General features: G+C 36.5%; 1 protein-coding gene across 2 annotated transcripts in view; it reads right to left on the bottom strand.

Moving 5' to 3' along the window:
* The window catches only part of FREM3 (FRAS1 related extracellular matrix 3), a 60,748-nt gene that overhangs the window by 28,728 nt on the left and 14,014 nt on the right, over positions 1–18,006 (bottom strand). For both annotated transcript variants that reach the window (XM_026668626.2, XM_087963083.1), the window contains exons 3-5: positions 10,438–10,584; positions 6,644–6,874; positions 6,366–6,491 (exon numbers count right to left, since the gene is read on the bottom strand). In XM_026668626.2, the coding sequence (XP_026524411.2) occupies positions 6,366–6,491; positions 6,644–6,874; positions 10,438–10,584 (504 nt within the window). The remainder of the gene's footprint in view (positions 1–6,365; positions 6,492–6,643; positions 6,875–10,437; positions 10,585–18,006) is intronic.

Here is an 18,006-nt window from a genome sequence, read left to right as displayed (position 1 = left end):
TATGCTGTATTTGGGGAGTGCACAAAGTTTGGCAAGAAATGATAGGAATGTAAAGAACTGTTATCTCGAAAAAGGGCAAATATACAAAGGAAGGAATTTGTTTGAAGCAGTGGGTTGTCTTTTCAATTAAAACAGAATTTAGATTACATTGGCTAAAATACAAAGATACTAAGAGTTTACATCATACTTTGCTTCTTTGAGAGGTAATATGGGTCACTCCCTAACATTTGTAGTTTGGAGGAGCCACTGTCTTTCCATTACTTTTATCTAGAAGTAACATGACTAAGATGAATCCATCTGATCCCAACAAGGTGAAAAAAAAATGAAGAAATCAAAATAAGCAGAATCCCTCCCCAGTTTCAGTTCCAATTCTTACTGCCCTGTACTTATAGCTTTAAGTACAGGTAGTCCTCAACTTACAACAGTTTGGTTAATGACTGTTCAAAGTTGCAATGGCACTGGAAAAAGTGACTTATGCCTGTTTTTCACACTTACAACTATTGCAGCACAGGGTCATGTGATAAAAATCCAGAAGCTTGGCACTGACTTAATTCAGAAGCTTGGCAACTGATTTATATTTATGATGGTTATAGTGTCTCAAGGTCATGTGATCATCTTTTGCAACCTTCTGACATGTGAAGTCAATGGGGAAGCCAGATTCACTTAGCCACTGTATTGCTAACTTAACAACTGCAGTGATTCACTTAACAAATGTGGCAAGAAAGATCATAGAATGGGAAAAAAACTCACTTAACAAATGTCTCGCTCAGCAACAGAAATTTTGGGCTTAGTTGTATCGTAAGTTGAGGACTACCTGTAATAAGCATTTAACATAAACAGCACATAGCAGGAACTGAATTATTTCCTCCCTTCTCCACAGCATTCCACATTCATAGAATCAAAAGACGTTTATATGCTGAGCCCTGTAAGTACAAAATGGAAAACTCTATCCTACATAGAAAGCTGGTTAAATGTAAATTAAAACATTCATTTTTCTTGCCTCCAAACTATTCTGAATGTTTAGGAGTTTTGTATTACTTTTCAAGTGAAAACCCTCTCTATACACATGCATTTCTCCAAGTGTTTATTCTATAGTTTTACTGCATTAAATGAGACTAACTCTCAATGAACTGAGCATAAAAGTGCAAGCCCTGAAATTAATTAATGAGTTTACACCACATTATTTTATCACAGCTCTATTTCTAGTTAGGCCACCTAGTAAAGCTCAACATGAAAGGCTCTAGTTAAAGGAATCTAATCTCCCCTTTTAAAGTGGCAATGAACCTGTTTTAATACTTTCATCTCCCTATTACATCTTGCAGCTGTGTTGGCATACCTAACATCTTAGACTGACCAACAGCTGTCATGCTTCACAAACACAACTTGACTAGCTGTCTAACCCATGGGGTCATAAAACTTGCAGCATATCCACCAGGCAGAAGTTCATCTTGCCTAATAAGGAAATAAAGTATTAGGGAAAAATGATCTTACATATATTTTCCACTAGTTCTCCCATTAAGGTATGACTTAAGTTGAACAAGAAAAATACAGAGGTACTGTATTTATATTAGCATATCCAAAATATTTTAGTATCTATTCATCATTTCTACATGTTATTTGGCAGTTTGCTTCGAAAATCAATTTACAAACTATCTGATGAATACCCTGGCAACCTTCTGTTGTGCATTTTAATAAAAAAAAAATTAATTCCACTAAATTTAGTGGAAATTCATGAATGCAAAACTAGTTTTAGAAAATTTTGCTGTTGCTCAGGAAAGAAAACTGCATTTCTTATCAGAATGCTTACATCAGAGAATCTGGCATTAGAAGAAAGACAACTATCACAAAATATTGGTGTTTTCATAACATGATATGAGATCTTGTACAAGATTATTGTACACCCTACCAACAAAAGTGTGTATAGTCAAGGCTATGGTTTTCCCAGTTGCAATGTATGGCTGTGAAAGTTGGACCATAAGAAACGTTGAGCGTCGAAGAATTGAGGCCTTTGAAGTATGATGCTAGAGAACATTCCTGCAAGTCCCTTGGACTGCAAGGTGACCAAATCAGTCAGTCGTAGAGGAGATCAACCCTGACTGCTCTTTAGAAGGCCAGATCCTGAAGATGAAACTCAAATACTTTGGCCACCTAATGAGAAGGAAGGACTCACTGGAGAAGAGCCTAATCTAAAAAACATCCAAGTTACCCAGAAGCTTGCTCTTCCTGAGACCATCATCTATGAACTGTCCTTAAATATCACATTTCGATTCTTACTATGTTACAGAGCACCTGATTATGACATCGAACATGTAAACAAGCTAAATTCACTACTAACATGGGAAACATCCTGCCCACACGCTTTTATCTTTCTTGGTGACTTCAATCTACCTCATATTGACTGGACCCTAAACGAATGTAACACTGAACCCATAGATGCAACCTTCTACAATGCTGTAACAAATCTGGGACTGGAACAACTAGTAACCAACAATACTAGACTTAACAACTGCCTCGATCTCACCTTCTGCAATAGTTTGAATTCAATTTACGGAATACAAATTATACAACGCTTTTCCAACAGTGACCACAACATGATTGACTTTTGTCTCAACATACGTCCACACAAAAATCACCACAATGACATAATCCCCAATTATAACTTCAAAAAAGGCAACTACGATCTTATAGACAACGACCTCTCATCCCTTAATTGGCAATTTCTATTCACTGGATGCAATAATGTTGAAGACAATTAGAACATATTTTAACTTGAAGTCAAAAGAGTCATCAAACTATATGTACCAATAACAACTCCCAAAACCAGAAAAAAATAGATTAACCATAACAATAAGGAAGCTTCAATTCAAAAAGAGATCACTTTGGTGGAAAAACAAATCTGGTCACATTGCCAACTTCAAAAGCCGATACAAGAATTTATGCCACCAGATAAAGACTGAATGCACCAATTATCACATTAAACAAGAGGAAAACCTTCTATGCACCAATTCCACCCGCGCTTTCTACAACTTTGTAAACAAAAAACTAAACAACTCAAGGTCCATCCCACCCCTGAAAGGACCTAATGGTAAAGACTGTAACGATGACACTATTAAAGCAAACCTCTTTAACACATTATTTGGCTCAGTCTTTGTAAACAGTAATGGATCATGCCCAGTATTTCCTAGTCGAACCACAGACAACTACAATGATCTAATAAATATCGATTTTACAGAAGACAATGTTGAAAAAGCACTATTCAATCTAAAACCATCTCTATCTATTGGACCGGATGGAATATGTGCCTACTTCTTAAAAAAGCTATCCACTGCCATACCCGAACTTCTAAGCATAATCTTTGAAAAATCTTTCAGGACCAGCTCCTTGCCAAACCTATGGTCACAAGCCATGGTCACCCCCATTTTCAAAAAGGGAGAGCCCAGCCTAGTTGAAAATTACAGACCAATCTCCTTATGCTGCGTCACCTGTAAAGTCATGGAATCAATTATTAACCAATCCATTATCCTCCACTTAGAGACAAACAACCTACTCTCTAATAAACAATTTGGTTTCAGAAAAAAACTATCCTGCAATCTACAACTGTTACACTGCAAAAACATATGGACTACATCAGGGTAAAACAATAGACGCAATCTACATAGACTTCTGTAAAGCTTTTGATTTTCAGTGGTACACGACAAACTACTCCTAAAACTAAAATCTTATGGTATCTCTGGACACCTGCATAACTGGATAGAAGCATTCCTGTCAAACAGACAACAAATGGTCAAAATTGGGAACATCCTATCAAATTCTGTACCTGTCAACAGTGGTGTCCCCCAAGGCAGTGTTCTAAGACCAACTTTCTTCATACTCTACATAAATGACCTCTGTGATCATATTAAGAGCAACTGCGTTCTCTTTGCTGATGATGTAAAGCTATTCAACACCACAGATAATTCTGCTACCCTTCAAAAAGACCTCGACTATCTATCAGAATGGTCAAACAAATGGCAACTTCAAATCTCAACAAATAAATGTTCTGTCTTACATACTGACAAAAAAAATCAGAAAATAAAATACAAGCTGAATAGTCAAGACCTTGCTGATGATCCAAATTCTGTCAAGGACCTTGGAGTACTCATCTCAAATGATCTAAGTGCTAGAGTCCACTGTAACTACATAGCCAAAAAGGCATTAAGAGTTGTTAACCTAAACCTACGTAACTTTTTCTCTTGTAATATCACACTACTAAATAGAGCATACAAAACATTTGCTAGACCAATACTTGAATACAGCTCATCCGTCTGGAACCCACATTACGTATCTGATATTAACACAGTACAGAAAATCCAGAAATATTTCACAAGAAGAGTTCTCCACTCCTCTACTTGTTGCAGAATACCTTATGCCACCAGACTTGACATTCTAGACCTAGAAAACCTAGAACTACGCCGCCTTTGGTCCGATCTAAGTATAGTATATAAAATCATACATTGCAATGTCCTACCTGTCAATGAATATTTCAGCTTCAACCATAACAATACAAGAGCACACAATAGATACAAACTTATGGTTAACCGCACAAACTTGATTGCAGGAAATACGACTTTAGCAACAGAGTGGTCAATGTCTGGAATACTGTGCCTGACTCTGTGGTTTCTTCCCCAAACCCCAAAACTTTAAGCTTAGGCTGTCTACTATTGACCTCACCCTTTTCCTAAGAGATCTGTAGGGGGTGTGCATAAGCGCACTAACGTGCCTACCGTCCCTGTCCTATTGTTTCTTTTATTTTTCTTATATGTATCTATGTGTTCATAACTATGTTTATACTTACACCTATTATCTTGTAAGCAATTGACAAATCAAATAAATAAAATAAATAAATAAAACTGGGAAAGACTGAAAAGAAGAAGAGGACGAGAGAGAATGAGGTGGCTGGATGGAGTCACTGAAGCAGTAAGCATGAACTTAAATGGATTCCGGAGGATGGTAGAGAACAGGAAGGCCTGGAGGAACGTTGTCCATGGGGTCGTGATGGTCAGACACGACTTCACAACTAACAACAACAAGAAGATTATTGAATCTTCTACTATCTTATTTGGGAATATGATTTAAAATACAATCCCTGGAATCTTGTGACGGTTTAGTAATTTGGAAAGGTAAGGCACCATAAGACTTTTTCAAAACAGCAAAAATATACAAAGCAAAACTAACAAGAAAAGAAAGACAAATGAAAGGAAAAGGAAAAAAACATAGTTATTCCATGTTACTTTTTATCAAGAAATGATCTTTTTCTTTTCCCCACCTAGTTTTGCCTTTTAAAATCCCAATGATCATGCTTTCCCATGGTTTTTCTCCATCAAATGAAACAAAGAACAATTTAGAAAGAAAAGAGAAAATACTTTAAGGTGAAGAATAGCATGTAAAAAAATTACTCACTAGCAATTTGCAAGCTTTCTGCAGGGATGGGATTCTACCAGCTCGGATCAGTTCTATAGAACCGATTGTTACGATTCTGTGCAGTTTGGAGAAGACGGAAAATCACACCACTGGCTGGCCCTGCCCTTCCCCACCCATCCCTCCCCGCCTAGTCACTCCTTAGCTCGCATGCGCACCATCCAACTTGCCTGCCTTGTCTGCACCATCCAACTTGCCTGCATTGTGCCTTTGCCTAATTTTTGGTAAGTTGCCATTTTTCCTTTTTTTTCCCCCCTGACGATCAGCTGTTCCGACTATAAGCTATTCCACATGATTTAGATTAGCTAGAAATCAGGAAATGGTCAGATTTCTTGCTTTCTAGCTAATCTAAATCGCTGTTGTACTGCTTTGCCTTCGCCAGGAGGCTTCCCTGAAGGCCCAGTCAGGGCCGGTATTCAGGGAGTTGGGGAGGGGAGAAGTGACCTAAGAGCAGAGCTGAACCTTCCTTACATCGGAAGCTTTTATTTTTCAGTGCAGAAAGGTAGATCTGTGAGTGAATCTGTGATTCTGCAAGCAACTCAATCTGCCTGCCTGCTTTGCCTGATTTTGGGTAAAAGTTGATCTTTTTAAATAAAACAATAAATATTTACATAAATATTTACAATATTTATATACAAGCCATGGCCAGCCAGTCACATGACTACCAAGCCACAACCAGTCAGCAAGCCACATCCACCCAGTCACATGACTGCAAAGCCACACCCACAAATTAGGCCATGCCCATAGAACTGGTTAAGAAATTTGAAACCCACCCCTGGCTTTTTGGAACTGTTTTGCATTACAAATTATGTTATTTCTAAAATGGATATACTGTGTTAAGTTAAATAAAATTCTGCTTTATGGGACAAATACAATATTTATATTTGGCATAAGTTAGTAAGGAATACCTTGATGAGTGGAACAAACAACCATTAGTTCATGACTAGTATCTCCAGATCTCCTGATAGGGATTAACAGTTCACCAACATCTTCCTCTATTTTATATTCTGACCCAGGAATATACACAGTAGATTCTGAAAAAGAGCAGAAGGTCATTGGTCAATATACAGTAATCATTTATGACAAAGACTAAGTATACTAGGTTTGTTAAAATTCTATTCCAGTAAATGGCAGTCAAGATATGAAAGCTACAAGATGGAAAAAAGCAGGGGAAAAAGTAACATACCATCACCAGGATCAATGATTTCCACCACTGCCTTCTCTGGCAACTCCAGGGCAGCCATAACTGGATCTGACAAAATAATCTGGAAGGTCTCAGATTCTTCATATTTATTATCTGCAATTATTCTTACTCGCCAAGTAGCCACAGTCTGTCCCGGGTTAAACTGAACCTGTTTCTGAGCTTTTCCTCTGAAATCTTTATCCTTTTCTGCTGTTCCATCTTTAGTCCCAATGCCTATGTAAATGTTTGGAAGAAAAAAATAGATATAAGAAACCTTAGACTTGAAATACTTACTTATGAAATGTACCCTACCTTTCTACATAAAATAGTTTTAAGGCACTTAATAAGACACAAATGAGAATGCAAAATTACAGTCAAACAATTAAGACTTAAAATGACAACACAACAGGTTTTTTCTTTTTATGACCCTACAATCCCTTAATTTGGGGTAGATTTAATTTGGGCTGACTGAATGGAGCCGAGTGTTACTGGCTGGATACCCTTCCTGATGTTTACAAGGAGTTTGCAACAGTTACAAGGAGTTTGCAACTCTTTGCACTCTGAGAGAGAAACATCTGCTGCTACCTAGGATTGAACTCTCAACCTTCTGAGTGAGAAGCGACCATTTTCACACTGGGCCACCATGCTTTTCAATGATATGGTGTGTTCCCTCATCACCCAAATAGCAGCCATTTTAGGAAGAGTCACGCTTCATGTGGTAGATATTTTCTACAATACACTCCTAAAATTGCAAAGTAACTTAAACAGGCTTAGGCAGTGATATATAAGTTAATAAAACTTTTGATCCAATGCAAAAAGCAAAGGTTTATTCCAGCAGTGAATTTATCTTAATTAATTTTGATAACTCAAGAACAATTTGAGATTTCAGAGACACTCAATTGTATTACTGCAATGCTGAGACCTTTCAGATTAGGCCCATTTTAAATAATTGTAAAGACCTAACTTCATTATTTGATTTGAAAATTTATATTAAGATTGTTCAAATCTTTTGAAGGATGTGCTTTGAAATGTATGGAAATGCATTTTAAGGACTTTTTTTGAATGTTTGAGCAGTTGCAACCTTTTCCTAGCTTTACTGACTTTTTGAATGCATGTCCTTGCATTTGATTAGTGTATCCACACACATGCAAACACAGCTGTGTAAGCCAAGAAAAATATACCACTACTTTACTGATTTTAAGAGACAAGCTGTGTGTGTCCTTCTGTTCTCCTGGATTTGCACATTTCTAATATTAATGCGATGCTTTAAAATGCAAGAAAAAAATCAAACATGAGAATTTAATTACTGAGAAGTGAGAAAATTTGATAGTAATTTCTGCCAGCACACAGGAAAACTTTTGCTGACATTTTTGGGAACTGTTTCCATGTTGCAAAAATTTGGTTTCGGTAACTGCAATTTAAGTTTAATTTAACATCATGAATTTGAGCTTGAACATGTTATATCTAATGTTTCTACTCAGCTGCAGCTTAAAAAAGTAACTCTTAATTAAATTATCATTTGAGGCTGTCAGTTACAAAATTTTAAGAATAATAAATCTGCAAACAACAGGACATGTGAAGTCACGTTCCTAGCCAATACTAGAACAAAACATCCTTTAAACATATATTTTTAACTTCATTAAACTCCCAAGAGAATTATCACACATCTTTGTTGTACTCCTTGCTCAGTAATGAACTGCTGGCTAGGAATTCCATTTATTTTCATTCGTTCTTTACTTCTGTCATATACTTCATCACTCATCACATTCAGCAACCAACTGCAACTTTCTATATTTGTGCTGAACATTCCATGATTCATGCCTCTTCAATTTGTCTAAATCAGCAGAGTGTTATAAACTTCTTCTGTAATAAACTTTCAATTATCTTTCTCAATGCTGAAGAACATTTTTCTGGTCTGCCGTCACTAGCTTTTAGTCACTTCAGTGTCACTACCTACACTTTTCCATTAGAGTTCCATCAAATATCTTGTCAAAGCATTGCCAACAAATAAATCTGCCCATAGTTTATGTAGTAACTCTTGTTACTTTTTTATTTTGTATGGAGAAAAAAAAATCTGCCTCTGCCTCTGCCTCCCAGAAATTTGCTGCCTTTGCAGCAAACAGCAAAAAGCCTAGTCAGCTTCAGCACAGCCTGATTTAGCCTGACCAGCTGATTGGCAGTTGGATCGGCCTCCTGGAATACTGCCTATCAGCTATTCCAGGCTGCAGGGATCGCCACCGCCTATTGCCGCCTACGCACACCCCTTTTTTGGCCTCCGCTGTCCCATTTTCAGCCTCTGCGTGCCCCATCTTTTGCCTCCACACACCCCATTTTTGCCCAGGGTGTGTGTAGGCCAGGGCATGTGGCGGGGATAAGCAGCGGTGGCAATCCCCGCTGCCTGGAACTATCAGAAAACAGGACGCGCAGAGGCTGAAAATTGGGCATGTACAGGCGGTGATAGGTAGTGGCAGTGGTGGCGATTCCCGCAGCGGATAGGCAGTATTCCGGAAGGCGGATCCAACCGCCAATCAGCTGCTCATGCTAAATCACATTGTGCTGAAGCTGACCAGGCTGTTTACTGTAAGGAGACAAATTGCTGGGAGGCAGAGGCAGATTTTTTTTCCCTCCCCAAAAGCTAGGTGCATCTTATAGTTCAGAGCATCTTATAGTCCAAAAAATATGGTAACTCTCCAAACGTTTGTTGAAAAACCAATTCAGCCAACATTATAGGATTCCAAAAAAAAAAAAACACCCCAAAACCAGTAAAAACAAAAAGAATCCAAAAAAACAAAACAAAAAACTCCCACCAAGGCAGGGCAGATCACCATTTTGACAAGTCTGGCCACATATGGTAGCATACAGTCCTTAGCCACAATGATCCATGTTGAGTGGACAGCAAAGGCTAACTTTTTAGACAGCCAAATGTGAGAGTTATATGACCCTATTATGGGGATGGGAGTCAGCAAAGTGGCTGGGTGGATTTGCTCAAAGACAATCACATGCAAAAACAATCTTCCAATGTCTAAAAGTGCTGATTTCCAAGTCAATGATGCCTCTGTCTTCTTGGGTAGAAATTGTATGTTTGGGGATCAACTAAAGGACACCAAACTAAAGAAGATTGCAGCATTTCTTCCTAAGGGTCACTTCTATACTTTGAGCCTTAATAAGTAAAATGTTTAAAATCACCTCTGACATCTCCTCCTCCCCAGCTTACTATGTTTCTTATACCAGCCAGTATTTGTTGTAACAGGCATAAAGAGGTCACATAATTCAAATCAAGAAAGACCAACAACAAATATTCCTAGAGAACAGCCTTCTATCCTAAGTTAGAAAGATTTTTATACAAACAGGATTAAATGCATTTTTGAATCTAAAATAAAAAGAAGTCATTTCATAAGTAAATGGTACAGCCCAATGTAAAAAAAAATCAATGAATCTGGAGGGCATTTATAAAAACATGCATTTATAAAAATATTGTACTATGAAGGATAATAAATAAAGGTATGTTAAGGTAGACTAATCTATAGCTAGAATAGATTAGTTTAATACATTGCAGAAAGAGATCTAACATAAACAAATATTCAAAGTACATAGTAACAGGTTGACAAATTTGTCACCATCTCCATTACTGTATACGTGTTGATATAATCTTTTACACTATAAAAGTTTATTTTCTTTTAAGTAATTTTATAGTGGCTATAATCTTTTGATTAGGAAAACTACAAAAATCACAAGTTCCCTATAATAAAGCTACATGTTACATTTCTAATATTTCAACATATTAAAACCATACTTACTAATAAATGAAGTCTCCCCCAGATATCCTCTGCGTTTCAGGGTCACCTCCAGAACCTTGGAATCCTCATCTATCATGTAATATTCTTTTTCCAATGAAATCCAAGCCCAGTTCAAACGAAAAGGTTGGCTCTTCAATCTGTTTCCTCCTAAAATTCAGTTCAATAAATAAATTATTATGTAGTACATATAATCTGAAAGATATCCAGAATCCTTTCAATATTCACATACAGGACTACATGATATACAATATGAATAAAACTGCATGAGTGAGACAATATTTCTTCATTGTAATACTATGTAAATGTGTTGTATTAGGTTTCACTTGAATTGTGTCTTTTTGATGAGACAAAAATACAATTATTATTTAAAAAAAGAAGAAAATATAATGCGGACTTTCTGTCTTCAAAAGAATGACATTTGTCTTTCAAATGCAGATGGACTGCTAAATTTTGTCCTAGTGAGTTTGTTCTTATATGTGATGCCATGGGTTTGTGATGTGGTGTTTTGTATCCCCAAAGAAGACAATAAAGGCCACATTTTGAATAGGGAGGAGCACTGGTTTGAAGAAGGAGTCAAAGAGGCCATGTATGTAAAAATTGAACAACAGGTAAGGTTACACCATCACCTATCTCCTGTCTATCTTTCAGCAGTCCCAATAAGGTTCTACACTCATTTGCACTCTGATTCAGGTAACCCTGGGGGTAGAGATAAAACCTCAAGGGGCCTCAATGAGTCACAGTTCATGAACAACCTTCAGAATGCTAACAACCAGAGGACTGAAAATAATATAAATCCTTTCATTCCCCACTATTCAGTCAAAACTGAAGAAGCTTCCTGTATGAGAAGCAAAATATGTTCAAAGGAAAAAAAAAACCAAGAAAGTCAAGTTTCCTCCAAAAAACTTTTAGGATAACCAAAAGTGGGGTGATTAAGAGCCACCATAGACATCAATCTTTTTTATTTATGATGATGTGAATGAAACTGTTAATAACATAAACAGGTAAAATTTATCATTAATCTAGGATCATATGGAGTCCACCAGCATTTAGTCACTGATTATCACTGATTATCACAGTCCAGATAAATTGTATCAGACACATTATCACAATGCTTTACGCCTTGCCAATTCCTCTACAGTGTACTGGAGTTGGAGAAGAGATCTTGAAGCTAACCATGAAAGCACTATGAAGACACTGTGAAAGATACCCTATGACACTGTGACATCCAGCCAAGGGAACTAGAAGTTGAGCTGCTGACAGAACACACTGGTGTCTCTGTACTATTCAAAGCTTCCATCAGCTTTGAAGACACTGCCAAAAGAAAACTGTGAGTAGTGTCACAGAATAACACCCACAGCTGCCACTACAACAGATTCCAGTGCCCTCGTTGTGCTAGATTCTGTTTCCAGATTGAGAGTGCAGAGTCACCTCTGTGTACACAGATTAATAGAGTGCAAAACAGAGTTTTCTTAAAACCTGAAGGACTACACATAAAATAGCTTTAATAAATTGTAAGAAATCTGTAAAGATCAAGTAGTTCAAAATATAAATATAATATAAATATAAAATAAAATATAAATCACTAACTTTGCTAAGATATATGGCAGAGAATAGGGAAAAGCCAGTGTTTCACAGATAGCCAATTAAGGCATCAAACTAAAAACCAGGAGAATATGCAGCCTTTAGTTAAGATTGCAGTAGATGTGCAATTATAAATAGCTGTGGTATATAATGAGTGGTTTGCTTTTTGTAGCCTAATTCATCATATTACTTAAAACTGTTTAAATTCACAATCACTGGAAAATATTAATATTTTGACATACTTTTTATAACTGAAGATTGAACAAATTCCTTTATAAAGGGCTCCATTGTGAAACATGGATTAGAGAGTTTATTTATAATTAATAATAGGAAAGTTAATTACCATAGGCTGTACCATACAGTATATAAATAACAGATTTCATACTATCATGCTGGCAGCTAAAAAGACCAAAGGAGTATCATGATTTAAACACAGGGCATAAGGTTATTTTTTTTTAGAAATTAATTGACTGAACAAGTTGCTAAGTACACATTTCACCATTTTTTTCAGCTCAGGCAATATCCCCTCCCTTCAATCACAGGATTGTACTTTGTGCCTTTCAAGAGAAGCTGAAAGAATTTATTACAAAGGTATCTGAGTTTTGAAAAAACGTATTACCCATTTGTTCCTATTGTATAATTTTGGCCTCCTATTTCAGTGTCATACATGCTATCTCTTCAAAGAATGGTTTTGCAACTTATTTTTTAAAGTTTTGTTCCATTCCTTTTCTTATTATTGATACAGCACAAACAATAAATAATAGCAGGAGTCAAAATGAAAGTGTTAAGTTTAAAGGTCCATCTTCCAAATGACAATGTACAACATGGTGTTTGATACTGCCACACATCCAATTCAATTACCTTATAGTTAGATTACTGTAGCTTATAATTACTTAGGGCTGCCCTTGAAAAAAGTCTGTAAACTTAATCAAATGCAAAAATGTATGGATTTGTTCTATGCATTTTAAAGATCATGAGATACTGGTCTTGAAAGAATTATATATGCTTCCAGTTTGTTTTCAGATATAATTTTTTAAAAATCCTGGTTCTTGCTTATTATGCTCTAAGAACTTTAGACAGATGTCTGGAATACCAATATATAAATTTGTCCAAATTACTATTCATCAAAACCTTGTTACATGTATCTCTTACTGATATCTGATAGCTTCCTGAAATCTTTTAGTAGCAGAAAATTTATACAGCCTCTACTTCAGCTACATAACATTGACAGGTAAAACAATATATACAAAGATAATATAAAAACCCACAATCCATTAAAATATTTTAGTCCAAGGCAAGGGGTACTACATAAGAATTACATAAGACACATGGATTTCTTAATATCTTGACCCTAGCACTAGGATGATAAGCCAAGTTTTATCTGCCTTCTGGAAGACCAAGTTGGTTGGAGTCATCCAAATATCAGGGAAAGGCTGTTCCACAGGCCAAGCAATCCCTGGTCCTACAAGATAGCACTGTTTGGTAGAAGGGATCTGGAACATCCCCACTCTGTCATATCAGGTGTAAAAAACTGACACCCTCAGACATGGATGGTCCCACAAGTAATCTGTCCCATTTCATATAAGGTTTTAATGATAATAACCAGCACTTGGAATGCACCGGAAGCATACTGGTAACAAGGTTTTAGCAGCAGTAGTGTAACACATATGAACTTCAAAGCACCCAGACTGTACACACTGTCAGATTCTGTATCAGTTAAAAGGCTGTTAAAGGGCAGCTCCACCTAGATAATTCTGCAGTAATTTAGCCAGAAAGTACCTAAAGTATGTGTAACAATGAGCAAGAAGCTCCTGGTCCAAGAATGAGGGCAACTGGCATGTAATCATATCAGTGAAAATATTAGGAAGATTAGTCACCTAATGGTTTTATAAGCTGGTAAAGATAACATTGATTCAGACTTAGTGTGCTGTGCAAGTCTAGCCACTGCAGGTTATAAACCCTGTTGATGATTTAACAGATTCTGGTGCATTTCATGGAAAGTAATGAAATAAATCATTATAATAGTAGCAAATATCTGTAGTTCGGGTGTAGGATGAGGGTGAGGGTTCATTCTCCAAGTTTGTGGACTGGTTTCCGAACGTTTTGTTACAAGACTGGGCAACATCTTTTGCAGAGTTTAGGCGATGTCAGTGTCAGTGTTCTTCTGTTTATAAGGGTTTCAGGTGTGGGTATGTCAAGTAGGAGTCTTGGATATAAATTATTGTTCAGCATAATGAGAAAATGTGCAATAAGTAAAAGAGTAGGATGGCAAACTGACATTGGATTTGGATCCAGTATTTGGATTAAAACTCCCATATGCTACAGCCAACAGTAGGCTATAAAAGTAAATTATGATAGTAGTCCAAAGATTTGACATATCCCAAATTGCTTAATGGATTAAAAATATCCTCAGAATAGCATCTAATAATAATAACAGAAATGCCAGATTTGCCTTAGTCTCAGATATACTGACAATCTACTATATTCCAGGAATAACTTTTTATTGTTTTCAACATAAGAATTATATAAAACTTGTCAAGGCAGAAAGGACAATTTAAAATGAAACATTTCAAAGTAAGACATTTACTTCTATTGTTTACTGGTAGGCACAAAAAACTTGGAACAGGAGCAAACTTTTTGCTTCACCAGACACAGTCAATAGCAGAGTGTCTAAGAGCAAAATATCTAAAAGGGACCAGGAAAGATCAGCGTATAAGCTTTGGCAAAGTTATTTTGATAATTTAAGAAAAGACTAACCTTTTTAAAGGAAGGGCCACATACACATAGTTCTACAGAGGAATTATTGAGTCTGAATCTCTATAACTGTCTGGTTTGGCTCTGCAACCCAACAATACAGACACAGACTTCAATGGATAATCAGAACTGCAGAAAAAACAATTACTACCACCCTGCTTTCCATTGAGCACCAGTATACAGCACGAGTCAAAAAGAGGACTGTGAAAATATCTACAGACCCCTCACATCCTGGACATAAATAGTTTCAACTTCTACTCTCAAAACGACGCTATAGGGCACTGTACTCCAGAACAACTAGACACAAGAACAGTTTTTCCCCCAAATGCCATCACTCTGCTAAACAACTAATTCCCACAACACTGTCAAACTACTTAGTAAGACTGTATTAGTATTCTTCTTCTCATCTTTCCTATTACCTATCTCTTCCCACTTATGACTTTAACCATGTTGCTTGTATCTTTACAATTTATATTTTATTCCCAGTATGATTTGATTGCTTATTAGTAACCTATGGCTATCACTAAGTGTTGTATCTTATGATTCTTGATTAATGTATTTTATTTTTTTCTTTATGTACACTGACAGCATATGCACCGAAGATACAGTAAATTCCTTGTGTGTCCAATCATACATGGCCAATAAAGAATTCTATTCTATTCTATAGATTTTGAATGGTTTGTTGGGGAAAGTTGCATTCCAAAACTGGGACAGGGTAAGGACAAATACATGGTATGGCCTAGCTAAAAAAAAAAGCAGATTTAACTTAATGCACCTATAATCTGATCTCAATTAATGTGATTATTTTCCTGCCTATTTAACAGTTCTTGTCTTCTGTCAAATTAAAAAGAAGAAATAATTTGGTGACAGCTGTTAAAGGGGCACTGAGAGCCACACCCAAGATTTGGGGAGTCACATATCAACCTGGGGCTGCAGCTTCAGCACTCCATGTATATAAGGTAAAGCAATCTGCCTATTTACAGACATCCCTAGTTATGGATGAACTTCTTCTCCAAGTTGCAATCCTTCATCAGTCAGATTATGTGGTGGATGAAACAATTACTCTCATGGTTGTATAGATGTTTTCTTCCAACTCCTTGAACCTCCTTTACAGGTCCACAGCCCTTAGTTCAGAACTCAGGCACAAGGAAACACGGATCATCTGTCTTACACAGAGATAATTAACATTCCAATGATATACCCTGTGCCTCCCCTATACTACTTCTGTTTTTCATCTGCGATACACACTTCACCAGTTGAGAACTATTGATGCAGATCACTAACTGGAAACAACAGTTCAAGGGCTTCAAATTGGCAGTTTTCCCAGCCCTACAGGGTGATGCCAAGAACTCAGAATTTAACTCTTTTGGCCCTTTCCTCAAATTATTACTCTGACTGGCAGCGAGCCGTGGGCGCAGATCTTTTTCTTCATTCATATCCATCTGTCTGTTGCTAATAAATAATTCTGGAGTTTGCAAATCTTGTAAATCTAAGCTATAATCTTCCCCCAAATGGGTGTACTCCTATTAATTGCAGCATAAAGGAGGTGACTGCTATGCCAGCTTGCCAACTGCAATATTTCACACCTTAAGGAGACTTAATAATTGTCTTCAAGTGTGTATGTAAACATTATGGCAGAATATTAATGGTTACATAAATAAATAAGAATAAGGAGACCATAGCACTATAATTATCCTTCAGCAATATTCTGTGAAACTTAATTGTTTGGAAATAATATGTAAGCATATTATATTAAATAAGGAAAATGTTAACTGCTGCAAAGTGTCACTGCTTCATGTTGAGGCAACTTGAGTTTTTGCACAGCCTCTTTGAGGCACTTCCCAAGTTATCTACACAAGTATGCTTACCCATATGATTGTTCTCCTGGGTTTATACTAACTGATGAGCAGATGACATGGCAGACTTGAAACAAGCATGGGCCTTTGGGAAACATTTGCCCAAGCAATTTAAGGAATGGTGCTTTCCTTGCGGTGTTAACATGAAACAAAGTTTCTGAAGCTATTGGCACACTAAGGTAATTTGGGAAATGAAGCAGCTTGGGACAGAGCAGATAACAAAGCTTCTCTTTCCTATTTTTTGTACATGGTTCTCAGTCAGGATGTCTATTCAAATGCTTAGATCAGTGAAAAAATTAAAGACTCACATTTAAAATACCTTTCCTATTACATTGAACCATTATATTTATGGGTTTCTATTTATGGGTTTCTATGCTAAAGATTTTATGTACAGTATAAGTTGCCATGATTTCTGGGCATAGAGAAGAAAACATGAGAAAAACTCTGTGTGTGTGTGTGTGTGTGTGTGTGTGTGTGTGTGTGTGCGTGTGTGTGTAGGGAATTCATTTCTCTGAAACTCCAGACACCAACTTCATCCAAATTGCTTGAATGCATGTAGGGTCAATCCATTCCATGGGCCTGGATAAAAATATGTCACCCTAAATTAGAATAATGGACAAAGATTGTAATGATTGTGATGCAACCATCTAACCAATCACAAAGCTTACTTACAACTAATAATATACAAATGTGTATCTATTCAAGTAGCAATGCTTACAATCCCAGTCCTCAACCAGAAATTCTTATCTTTTTGATACTATTAAGGTGAGAATAATGTTCTTTGTGTCTCTTTTACTGTAGGAAATATTATTTTACACATAATTTAAAAAATCATCCATCATTCAACTATCTATCCATCCATTAAATATTTATTATGGTCAAAGACCAGCACAAGGTGGAATACACTCAATTAAAAAGCATTAAAATACATCAGACTCTAAAAAAAAGCCCTCAATACTCCCGTCCTCTAACCTTTTCACCTATACACTTCCACTTCTACCACTTGCCCAAATGTGGAAACTTTTTGTTTTTTCATTATATTTTTCCACAGTGTACTCAATGTTGGCAGTCCAATTTTTATTTTTTAAATAAAGGCCTTCTTTACAACATTATCCAACATGAATAGTCAAACTCTAACAAACTTTAATGATGTTTGTCTACTGAACATATATAAACCCTGCTTCTAAGAAATATTCTGGAGTATGCCTTCTAAATTATTTCTCTGATTATCCCTTTAAAGCTACACTAGATCTAAATATATTCATACAGGATTAAAGCATAATATATTACTATGATGCCTGCCATTATTTCCCCCCTCCCAAGCACTTATATACTCCAATACTGACAAACCCAATCCTTAAAATATAGCTGATGTAAT

This window comes from Notechis scutatus, chromosome 4 (genome assembly GCF_049901735.1).
Source record: "Notechis scutatus isolate UNSWTSFEM ecotype Mainland chromosome 4, rNotScu1.2, whole genome shotgun sequence".
NCBI lineage: Eukaryota > Metazoa > Chordata > Lepidosauria > Squamata > Elapidae > Notechis > Notechis scutatus.
Note: the sequence above shows the minus strand (reverse complement) of the source record. Positions and strands in the feature narration are given on the sequence as shown.